The sequence below is a fragment of the Crassostrea angulata genome, chromosome 9, assembly GCF_025612915.1.
Source record: "Crassostrea angulata isolate pt1a10 chromosome 9, ASM2561291v2, whole genome shotgun sequence".
In the NCBI taxonomy this organism is placed as follows: domain Eukaryota; kingdom Metazoa; phylum Mollusca; class Bivalvia; order Ostreida; family Ostreidae; genus Magallana; species Magallana angulata.
The window spans coordinates 10823199-10835360 of record NC_069119.1 but is presented as its reverse complement, the minus strand read 5'-3'; the positions used below and the strand labels follow the sequence as shown (position 1 = coordinate 10835360).

Below are 12162 nucleotides of genomic sequence, written 5' to 3'. Positions count from 1 at the left end.
CTAACTTATTCCTCCTACAGTTTTCAAGTAATGATTGTTTATTCAAGATCACTTCTTACATGTATGCATATATCAAATTTGAGTATAGTCATTTATTTTGATTTTAAGTTAATGCGAAAAATGCCAGCTCTTAAAATTAAATTGAATAATATTAAAGATAAGGTACTTTATTTGTCTGAATAATTCCTCCTACAGTTTTTAAGAAAAAAAAAATGTTTTTCAATTTGAAAATCAGTTGTTAAAATATCAAAATGTTCATGTTACAGCGTACTTGGATTTTGATTTTTATCAAACAAGGAAAAATGCCAGCTGTTGAACTCCTTGTTAACAAAATGTTGCTTATAGGGTATCCCAATTGTCCGGATAACTCCTCCTACGGTTTTTAAGATACCTTTTTTTTCTTTTGCAGTCCCATTGTGCATATTTGCAATATTTGTATATTACTTGTATGTTTGGTACAATGACAGTTTTTGAACTTAATATTTACCCTGAAATATAGCATACATGGTGCTAATTTGTCCAGATAATTCTTTATGTAGTTTTCAAGATATGAAGCGATTTCAGTTCTATGGTACAGATATGCAGAATATAGTTCATAATCATACTTTTGGTTTTTCATTTTCATGAAAAATACTGAAACGAAATTATTACTATCTGTTGATTATGTCGATTCGGGATCGGCCTAAGATAGTATTGACCAGTTTAAGGTCGACGAATAGCCAAACAAATATTGTTCCAAAAAAAGAGAAAACGGTTTGCAATTCACAGCTTTCCTATATTATTACAATTCATGTTTCATATATAACATTACTGTTTATTGCCGTTACCATTGCTCTGAAATGAAATTGTCATGGATAGAAAAGTCACAATGGAATTATATTTCATGTGTGTGTAGAAATAGGCTGTCGATATACATAACATTTAAATTTTGCATTTCTTTCTGTACACTGTGCTTTCTAACAATTAGAGTAAAGTAATTCTGGTTTATACATCACCATGATTTTGGAATAATTGTTTACTACTTTCAGACTGTTAATTGTAAAATTTAAAAAGAAATATGTCACAAAACTGTTTTGAATATCTTTATTGTCAAGTGGGTAAATCAGCAAACAAAAAATCCTTTATATTCAGTTAATTTAGAATCACTACCAGACGATTGATTTTGTGATTGCTTATGGGAGACCACACTTTAAAATGTCAAGATCTAGTAAATGAAAGCTGCCTAAAGGGTTAATGAAATTCAAGATATAAATTATTTCAATGCTGCTTCATAATAATAGATTCGTTTGCTAACATGTAACGGGTTTCAGTCTTTGGTTAACACAATAGTCATGTCTTGCAAATGTTATTTTCAATGAAATATGAATGAAAAAAGTAATTAAAGATTTCGGAGTTCTGTTTATTGTTGACTAATGAATTAGCGGTATGTCTAGAATGCTCACAGTCTTTTCAAAAACATAATTAACCAAGCACTTTAACTCCTCTTAAAAATATTGTTGAATTAAATGATTTGATATATAATTTCAAGAAATGTTTCATTTTGAATCTATATAATTCCTTTAAAGTCGTACAGTACGGGAAACAAATCACCAAATCAGTTGTACTGTCATAATAATTTCACCACCAAAAAGACACCATGGAGTCATTTACGAGATCTTGACTTTAAGGAATGTGAAATAAAAGATGTACATACGTGGCTAATCAATTAAATCACAGATCTAAACAACAGCACAAAGCACCGTGGCTAATGTAGATATCTGTATTTTAATCAAATTAAACTTTCTTCCAATATAACCACTGCGTTTTTTAAAAGTCGTTAGACAAACTAAGTTATGGAGCCCATGGTATACAGGGATGCAGCTTCTTGGTAATGTGCATTTTTGAATAATTTGTAGAATTTCAAAACTACTTAAAATATAAATTTCTTATTCGCGATTTAGGTTATAAGTGAATGTAGATGAAAAATAATTACATATAGAATGTAAATGACAAATAGATTGGGTAAACGTAAAAGGATAATATGAAGAACTTTTAAGATTGACAAAAAGTACCACCGAAGTTTCCGATCCCATACTCGATGTTTGAAATATCCTTGTAATAAAAAGTGTACAATAAAAAGGACTTTGTACTCCTTAAACATATTATTATTTAACTCAAAAAATGTTACCTCCAGTGTAGCTCTTAAATGTTTCCGATCCCGATGATTAAAACTACCTTATAATGAAAACTTGTCTTGTACAGTACAATCTTTTGAATCCTGATGTTATGCATTCCGGTGTAATGAAGAATAATACCCCCGTAGAATAATGACCGGGGGTCATTTTTCGACGTAGAATAATGACCCCCCTAGCTGAAGAATAATTGGAATTTTCTGAAGAAAAAAGATCCAGGGGTATATTTCTTCATGTTAAACATGAAGAAAATTGACCCCCATAGAAAAATGACCCCCCCCCCCCCCGTAAATAGAATAGAAATTGGTTACACCGTATCTAAGATATGACTTTGAAATTACTTAATTGTTCACTCTGTTCAACTTTGTTTTTCATATCCGTAGCAGGCACACACAAAACACTCCTACATTGCCACAAGTTGATTGTTAACAGTTACGTCACTTTTCTCATAAGGCGGGAAATGACGCAAATAAAGAGAGATTCATACACAATGAGGATATTGTGTGATAATTAACGAACAATAATCATGAAAGAATAATTGTTGTAATACATATGTAATATATTAAGCAATATTCATTTGTGAATTAATTGTCAATCTTAGAATGATACATGCATAAATATACTAATGGAAAAAGGCTAAGGGGGCAGGTAACGTGGGAATATAAATTCTTCTCTATTTACATTTCTTGAGGAAAGCGATTTTTCAAAAATCATTTTGCGTTAGTTTTGTTTTCTTCTACGTAATACATGAACATCAATATTCTAAACATTTGTTGTAATGTTGTATTTGTGATCAGGAACAGACTTTATTCTTTTAAAGCAAATGTGTGAAGAGTACCTGACTATAGTAAATCAATACATAATAAACACTGATCGATTATAATAAGAAAAGACTGTTTCTAAAAGCGTTGATAAGAGGTAAGGGCCCGTGTTAGGGGTTTATATCCCCCTTGATTTTGATCACACGATCTTTATTGTATCACAAGTTACCAATGCTCATACAAACTATTGATGCATTAATCATCTTGATATTAACTAAACTTACTAAAGTATTTCGACGATAAAGTAAAATTTATTTTCTGTACGAGTACTCTCAATACTTTGACAATTTTCCTTATTGGCCGTTAACCTCTACTGGCGTAATGGCTGCTGTCAGTGCCTACTAACTTCAACTTGGTTATAATACCTAACAGTGGAGTAAACTTTTCATAATTTTGGTTTCATCATTAATTCCGCGTGATGCACTTGAAAACCCAGCAGTTTGTAATAATGGAAATCCTCAATGCAAGTATAATTCATGAACAATATGAAGAATATAAAAGATGCGACGGCGAAGTGCGAAGATGCGAAGACGAAAATGCTAAGTTGCGAAGACGAAGAAGTGATACTACTATCGCCTTCGAATCTTCACACTTTCGCCTTTTTAGCTCACTGAAACGAAGTCAAGGGGAGCTTATGCTATACTCCCGGCGTCGGCGTCTGGAGCTGGTTAAAGTTTTTGTTGCAGGTCCAGTATCTAAGCTATTACTTGTCCTATCTTCACCAAACTTGCTAACTTCACCTAACCTGAATGGATGGTGAGTCTTATGATACAGATGCACCTGACAGGCAAGGATGCCGAATCAGAGCCATAGGTTTGGGATGCTTGAGGAGGTAAAGGTTTTAATTGCTGGTCATAACTTCACCAAACTTGCATGGATGGTGCGTCTTATGATACTGATGAACCTGACAGGCTTAAATGCTGAATCTTAGCCATAGGTTTATGATGCTTGATGAGGTTTAGTTTTTCGGAACAGGTCACATGTTTTATAGATGATAGCTTGCATAGTTGATTTAACTATATTATTAATGAAACGCAGAGGTTGCTTCAGATGCAGAGCCTGATCTCCATTATCAAGGATGCTAAAGAAATATCCTACCTCACTCAAACCTGCTTGATGTATAGATGTCGTTGTTGTAAAATGATATAACATGATTCCTATGATATAGTATTGAATGATATGAAACACTATTGTTTATTAGAACACAATATAATACCATATGTTATATTGTAAAACGCTATATGATACGTCATTTTTTTTATATCTTATGATATGATATTGTATCATGATATTGTTCTGAATAGTTTTGTATATTATGATTCAATATTGTATAATATTATATTGTTTTATTAATTCATGATATAATCACATGATAATATCACATATGATATCGCAATATACAATATTGCATCCTATGATATGATATTGTATATTCTATGATATTATATTATACAATACTGTATAATATGATATTGGTTTCTGTAATATTGGATTATATCAAATGAAATAGTATATATGATATTGTAATATTATAAAATGTCGTATAATACCATAATGTATAATATGATATTAGTTTATATGATATATTATCATAACACATGAAATAGTATTTTATGATGTTGGTATATATATTATTGTATCATATGATGCAATATGTATAATATAATTGTATTATATAATATTTTATTTTATCACATGATATTGTATCATTTGATATGATACAATGTTGTATCAAATTATATTGTATCATATAATACATGTAATATTATGTATCAAATACAATACAGTATCATACAATACAATATCATACTATATTATACAATATAATAATACATGTTTCAATGTTATGATGTATTATTGCAATATGATATTGTTTAATATAATACTATATTGTATTATGTTTTATGATATTGCATTATTTGATCAAATACAATTATGTATAACACAATACAATGTCATATTATACGTTACAATATCATATCTCACAATTTTTGGACGGTATTTTATGGTACTATATGATTTATATTGTAAGTATGATAGGATGCAATTTTTAATTTTATATTATTGTATTGGTTAACATATGATCATATGATAATCATTCAACTTTTTAACAGATGATATGCGATAATGTGTCAAAATATAATCCATGAATATTCTCGATCATAAAGGATGGTTTTCATATAATATGATAAAGGTGGTCTCATAAAGGTGATGCCTCATAAATGTGATGCCTCGTCTCGGTGAGCTTTGTAATCTGTGATTACCTATGTTTTATAATTGCGGAGCTCTCTATCGTTTAAGTGTTCCAAGGCATTTTTCGAAATTTTATTTTTATAAAATTAATAAAATTAAATCATCCAGGGGGATAAGGTCCGGACCCCGTCTCCCCTTTTACTGCGTGTAATTATTAATATTAAATTTTTCCAGGGGACGGACCCACTCTACCCCCTCCAGATCCATGCATGAGCAAGGAGTGTCATAATGAAATTAGAATGTTACTGTGTTTGGTCCACGGTAAACAGACGGCTGGTAAATGTCAGGAGTCTGGAAGTGCGTATGACAATTGTACACATTATGGTGGACATTAAATTTTGTGTGGAGTATATAATGATTAGGCATAGCCAGCACTGGTAAACATATATGTCACATGTACACATTAAAATATTTATAAACATTCATAGTAAGCGCGGTGGCCTAGCGCATGCGTACCAATAATAGCCCGGATTAATCGAAAAACCTTGGCGAATACGGTGCCTGCATTTTATTATATGTAATCGACCGAGACTTGCTGAATGCAATCAAAAAAGGCGAAGGCGAAAGTGCGAAGATGCGAAGGCCAGAGTGCGAAGTTGGGAAGGAGCGATAGTAGTATCGCTCCGTCGCCTTCGCACCTTCGCACTTTAGGCATCACTTCTTCGCGCTTCATCGTCGCATCTTCGCACTTTTGCTCCTTCGCCTTCGCACTATCGCCTTTGCAACTTTGCATCTTCGCCCTAAGGTCGGAGTGGCCCTATCGGAACACCATAGATATATGTAAATGTAATTATTAAAGGGGCATCATTACGATTTTGATCAAATTCTATTTTTCTGTTTTCATTATTTACAATGCTTCCACTGATCAAATGAAATTTAAGGGTCAGTTGTAAAGTTATAAGCAAGATACAGGGCTCACAATTCTCTGTCATGTAAACAAGGCTCGTACCCTGTTGTTGATTTACATTATATACCAGTAAAAACTCTTTTTCAAGCTGATTTGTCTATCTTTTTATTTATTTCAAGCATAAATAAACAGTTCCTTACGTTTAACACACTCATTAGGTCTAAAATTAGAATTTTCCCTTCAACATTCAAAATGTAAACAAAAGCTTTGTTAACATAGCAAAGAATTGCGAGCTCTGTAACTTGCTTATAACTCAACGAATGACACTCAAATTTTGGTTGCCTATTAAAAATGCCTTACTAAAGCATTGTTAACATTAAGATCAGAATTATTTTTTTTTAATAAAATCGTGACCATGCCCCTTGAAGATGACAACCATACCCCGATGCAATACGTCAATGTCTTGTTATAACGGAAGGATTTTTATTTTCTAAGCTATACCCCTTCTTTCACTGTAAGTTTATTTGAATATGAATTATAATTTCTGTTACTTTCTGTAAACTGCAGCCGTAAAAATTGCAATAGTGTAAAGACTATTTCACAAATACTAAAAAATATACTGAAAAAACTTCATCTACAAGGGGGTCATTATTCTACGGGGGTCACTTTTCTTCATGTGGAGTGTGCTCATTTTTATGAAAATGACACTTATTCTTCAGGCAAAGGGGTCATTTTTCTACGTAGAAAAATGACCCCCGGTCATTATTCTACGGGGGTCATTATTCTTCATTACACCGGCATGCTGTCCAATCTGGCGAATTTATTCAGTTCCTTGACATTTTCCTATCATTTTATGTTAAGGAAATCTTATACAATCCGGATATTGTCTTTTCTGTAAACCGGTCGCAATGTAAAGAACAGACTACTTATAATAAGTGAGAGTTATCTTCCGTTATCTGGTCACTTATCTATTTGCCATTATGCAGGATAATAACTTCGAAATTATCGATCAATTTTCCGGTTGTTAATATTGATTTAAACAACTGTTAATCTAATTATAAAACCAAATTGGCAACTCATGTCAATTTATAACATTAAGTCTTGTTGTATATAATTTCGCATTTCTTTTAGCCAAATTTAGATAACCAGCCTTAACTTCAGTGTTTTAAACTCATTAAAGAAAATACCTAGACACTCAGGTCTGAAAGCTAGTATAATTTGTCAGCCCTGTAAAAATTCAACCACCCCAAAGAAAATAGTTGACGTTTGTTTATTTGTTTTCATTTTTATGTAAAACATTCAAAAATCTGGTTTTCAATTTGCTTTGTCATAAAGTTATTTTGGTTGTAAAATCATTGTCCAATAATCTCAGAGAGATTCTTCAATGCTGAACTTAAAAATGTTGACGGACGTCTCTTCCGGATCTCTGATTGTCGAAATGAATTAAAACAACAAGTTCAAATTTGAAGGATTTAAACAATTAAACGGTAGGAATTTAACTGACATTCTAACATTTTGTTTTTATAGGGAATTAAAACGATGTTCAAAGTAAAACATTGATTTAATTCAGCGTACTTCTATCATCGTGACAACTGGCCGATGTTTGGGCAAATTTTACTGAACCACTAAGTATCGCACTGGTCTGAAATAGGGAAGAAGTGTATGTCAAATATTTACATCTACCGAGTATTATTCCCTCTATTTTTTACGGGAACTTATATTTAATTCATAGCTCTATAGAAACAGTAAGATTGAAATCTACACGCCCCGTTTATTGATTGGTCAAAATCTACAGCGGCTGAAATGGTTTTTCACGCCAAATTGTGAACGGTGTGTATTTTAATTTTTGAATCACTGTTTCTGAGTTTGGCAATTACTGGGCTAATCCTTCCCTGTTCTTCTGAGATACGATGTATTTCAAGGATATCACTCGGTTCTATGGTTACGCCTGTAGTTTGTTTCATGATGGCTATCAAGTCGGTGCCCAAGTCTTCCTGTGCCTTTTCCTTCCACCCTTTAGGCTTGATTTTTTTTAATACTGCATATTTTGGTTTGCCTGAGTGTATGCTGTCACGTTCAAGGATTTTTATTGCTGTAGGTTGGCATTTAGATTTCGTAATTCTAGCTGCTCGTTAAATTTCCCTTTCATGTTATTTAAATGGATATTTAACCTGTCGGCTATTTTTGTCATGCGCGACTCGAATATTTTGGATTTTTTATGTCTTTTGTGATAAACTCGTCCTTCAGCTGTGTAGTAACGGTAGCTGAGAGTTCTTTTGTTAGTTTATCCTTTACCTCTGTGATCACCACTGTTATGATTTCATTCTTAAGACCCCCCCCCCCCCCTATTTCCGAGACAATGTCCGTTACGATGTTTTAATGTCGTCTTTTTTCATCATTGTTGCTGGAATTTTTAACAGCTTTCTTGAAAAGATTTAAGTTCATCAAAACCATCAGTAGTAATTGGTTCAGGATCGAAGCTTCTGGTTCGCTGTACCTTTGACGGCCTTTTCTCCGAAACAATGGAGCTTTTTATTGACGATGGCACCTATTGTAAAATTAATTGCACCAGTGGTTTGTTTGAGACCTTTTTTACTCTTTTTTCTTACCTTTTTCTGGCTTATCTGATTTTCATAACTTGTTGTCTTCCTCCATATTTACAGACATTTACACAAATGGCAAAAAGAATGACAAACGTGAGTAGTTACTCATAGTTTATGCAGTTAAGATTCCTTACGGTCACAACGAATTTTACATTTTCCACTAGGATAAACAGACTGTAAAATACTTTGACAAATTGTGATTGCAATGTTTAAGAACACTTTCTTACCATGTTGATCCACATTATCTTACGTGAATCTTGAATTATTATCATTTATCATTTCTCCCCGCAATGGATGTTATATATAGTAAAAATGAATTAATAAAATTATATTTACAGTAACAACTACAAATAAAAATGTGTTTTGTTTATACCTTAATTAGGTTTTCATTATAATAATAGCTGTGCTTTACCGGCAGTTGATTAGTTTGAGTACGCAGAAAAAGTAGTGACTTAGATAATGCATCCGTAACAGCGAATTGTGCAACCAATGTTATGTAAGGGAAAACATTTGCAAGTGTAAATGTACATGTATCTATTTATATGAATTCCTTTTTGCTTAATTTACACTCCAAACCCTGATGTGACGCCATTTGTTTGTTCTTACAGCAAATTTAACAGCAATCGCTAACTTGTATACGTTGTCTTTTTCCCCTGTTTTGTCTCTTAAAAGATGAATGTTATTTCGATCGCAAAAGACTTACCTTTTGCTCTGAAGCATCTTCATTGTCCGGTGATATCGGACAACTCATTGCCCTTGAGTCTTCCATTTTTTTAGTAGATTGAATGTGATTTATATTCAGACATCATTTTCTTATTTTCCTTTGAGATCGAAGGTCATCCAGTTTTTTCAATGCATCTATCTTGAAATGAAACTCTGATTACCTAAAATCAAAATATAATTAATCTATATACACAGGTATTTTGTAATAAATATAAATTTCATAATCTAAATCAAATTAAAGGTACTGTGAGCAAGCTCACAATTGATACCCCCGCTAAGAAAAAAATTACAACCGTGTATTTTTGCTATTATAGAAAATAGTGGATGAATCTATTTCACTGTCCAATTTCTATAAATAACAAATGCTCTATTTTTGAAAACTGTTAATGCTAATAGGAGTAAAAAAACCAATTTATATCCTTTAATTTCATTTTATCTAATTCAACTGTTAATGCATGAGGACATTTGCATCCTTCCGTTACCATCCATGACTCGAATCAAATGAAATTCACATGTCAAGCAGCATTTAATATTTAAACATTTTGAATTATTGGTATACTGAGCCCGATTTTTTCCCCAAATTTTTTTTCCACACATTTTTTTTCCTAAAAAAAAAGTTCATCGGGGCAGGTCATTTTCAGAGAGACGGGGATGATAATCCAAAAAAAGTTTTATGTGGCCTGAGACAAGCAAGCTTTGTGTCAAAATTTAGCTTCTAATATTCCCATTTATGCAAGACATGACACAGACAGAATTTAGCTTTTTTTAAAACAATGACCTTTAACTTCCTCAATTGACCTTGGATCAAGGTCATGGCACAACCTTTGGTCATAAGCAATCTTTGTGTGAAGTCATAACATCCAATGCTTCTTAATAAGGAAGATATGGACCGGACACGAATTTTGCACTTTTTCAGCCAATGACCTTGCCTTTGCCCAAATGACCTCGCGTCAAGATCATGACACACCCTTTGGTCATAAGCAATCTTTGTGTGAAGTAAGAACTTCCAATGTTTCCCCATAAGAAAGATATGGACCGGACACGAATTTTGCATTTTTTCTGCCAGTGACCTTGACCTTGGCCAAATTATCTTGGGTCAAGGTCATGACACACCCTTAGGTCATAAGCAATCTTTGTGTGAAGTAAGAACTTCCAATGTTTCTCCATTAGAAAGATATGGACCGGACACGATTGCACAGACAGACGGATGGACAGACAGACAGACGGACAAGGTGATTCCTAAATACCCCCCCCCAAACTTTGTTTGCGGGGGGTATTACAATCTATAGGAAGTACTTCAGGAACTATTGACTTTCTACGGATTGTTTCGGTTTTTATTTTAACTTTTGTTAAAACTTTTATCATATCAATAATGTTGGTGCAATTGCCAAATAAATACTAGTATAGTACTATTATTTTTTCTTTCATTTCTATTGCATATCATCATTGTAGGATTGCAAAATCTATTTTCCCTTTGCATGTTAAATATTGCTAAATCTACTAGCATATCAATGTCAAAATATGTTTACTCTTTGCATGTTAACTATTGCTCAATCTACTTGTATTTCAATTATTAGTTGATAACTTACTAAAGATGAATAGAAAAACAGGCAAAACCTAACTATACAGCAAATCTTCTAAAAAAAACTCTTTAATATTTTAAATTTTGCAGCAATAGAACAATTCCATAATTCTCTTTTCAGCGGATTCCAATTGACTTAGAGAGTATGTAATTGACAGTCGTTTATATAAAAATCAGCTCAATATAGTCTACGCAAATTAATATTCCATTGACGATAAGCCATACAGTGATATTGTCTAATACATTCAGGGTTTTTTTACCGCTTGCCGAATTATGAATAGGACGTTTTGTTCAGCTTATGATACATATCTGTATTCAGACGACAAGTTTTGAAAGGAAGCATGACAGATGATTCCTCACAATTCACTTCTCAAGGAGACTACAGTTTACCAAATAAAAGATGTCGTCAATAAATATTGTCAATGAACAATGTTCTTGAGATTTAAATGGCACAATGAATAGAACCGTGACAAAAGACAACATTTTAGAATCTTTAGAGACTTGAAGCTTTAACGACGTGTGAATATTTTGCAATACAGATAAAAAAAAGTGTATAAATATAAGGATGATGTGAATAAAATGAGTTTCTATGAATGATTTGTATAACTATAACGCATATTAAATATATTTTTAACAAGCGTAAACCTGTTTTATGAGTATACATATATAACATACGAAATAAAATGAAAAAAGAAAGAAATAATAAATTACTTCAAATTTTCTAATAAGAAATTTTATAAAAAAAAATTTGGACTGCCCAAATGCAGTATTGTATTACGTTGTTTATGTTTTAAAAAACAATGAAACAGTACCACATTTCTTAATCAATTTTATCCCACTAAATATTTTTTTAATTTCTAAAACGCATATACATCTAAATGTACGTTATCATTATAGATTCTAAAAATAGTGTCTATTTGTGAATACATGAGAAATACAGCATATACGGATTGTTTGCTTTTTTGGTTTTCTTTTCATGAAATGTAATCATAACTGTTGTTGATGCAGAAACTATATGCATTAAAATTACTAACGTATTATTAATTCTTATATTAAAGCAATTTGTGCAACATAACCTTCTGTCTGCAGCAATTCTTCACGTCATGACTTTGAACCCCAGAGAGCACAAAAACTCTTAAGATTGTTGACGAAATGAATATAG

The 12162-nt window shown here is 32.2% G+C and overlaps 1 protein-coding gene across 1 annotated transcript in view; it reads right to left on the bottom strand.

Annotated features, from left to right (window-relative positions):
* Nucleotides 1-9464, bottom strand: part of LOC128163345 (uncharacterized) — a 114583-nt gene extending 105119 nt beyond the window's left edge. Inside the window, exon 1 of the mRNA XM_052826917.1 lies at nucleotides 9399-9464. Coding sequence (XP_052682877.1) covers nucleotides 9399-9464 — 66 coding nt within the window. The remainder of the gene's footprint in view (nucleotides 1-9398) is intronic.
* Nucleotides 9465-12162: the final 2698 nt, after the last annotated feature.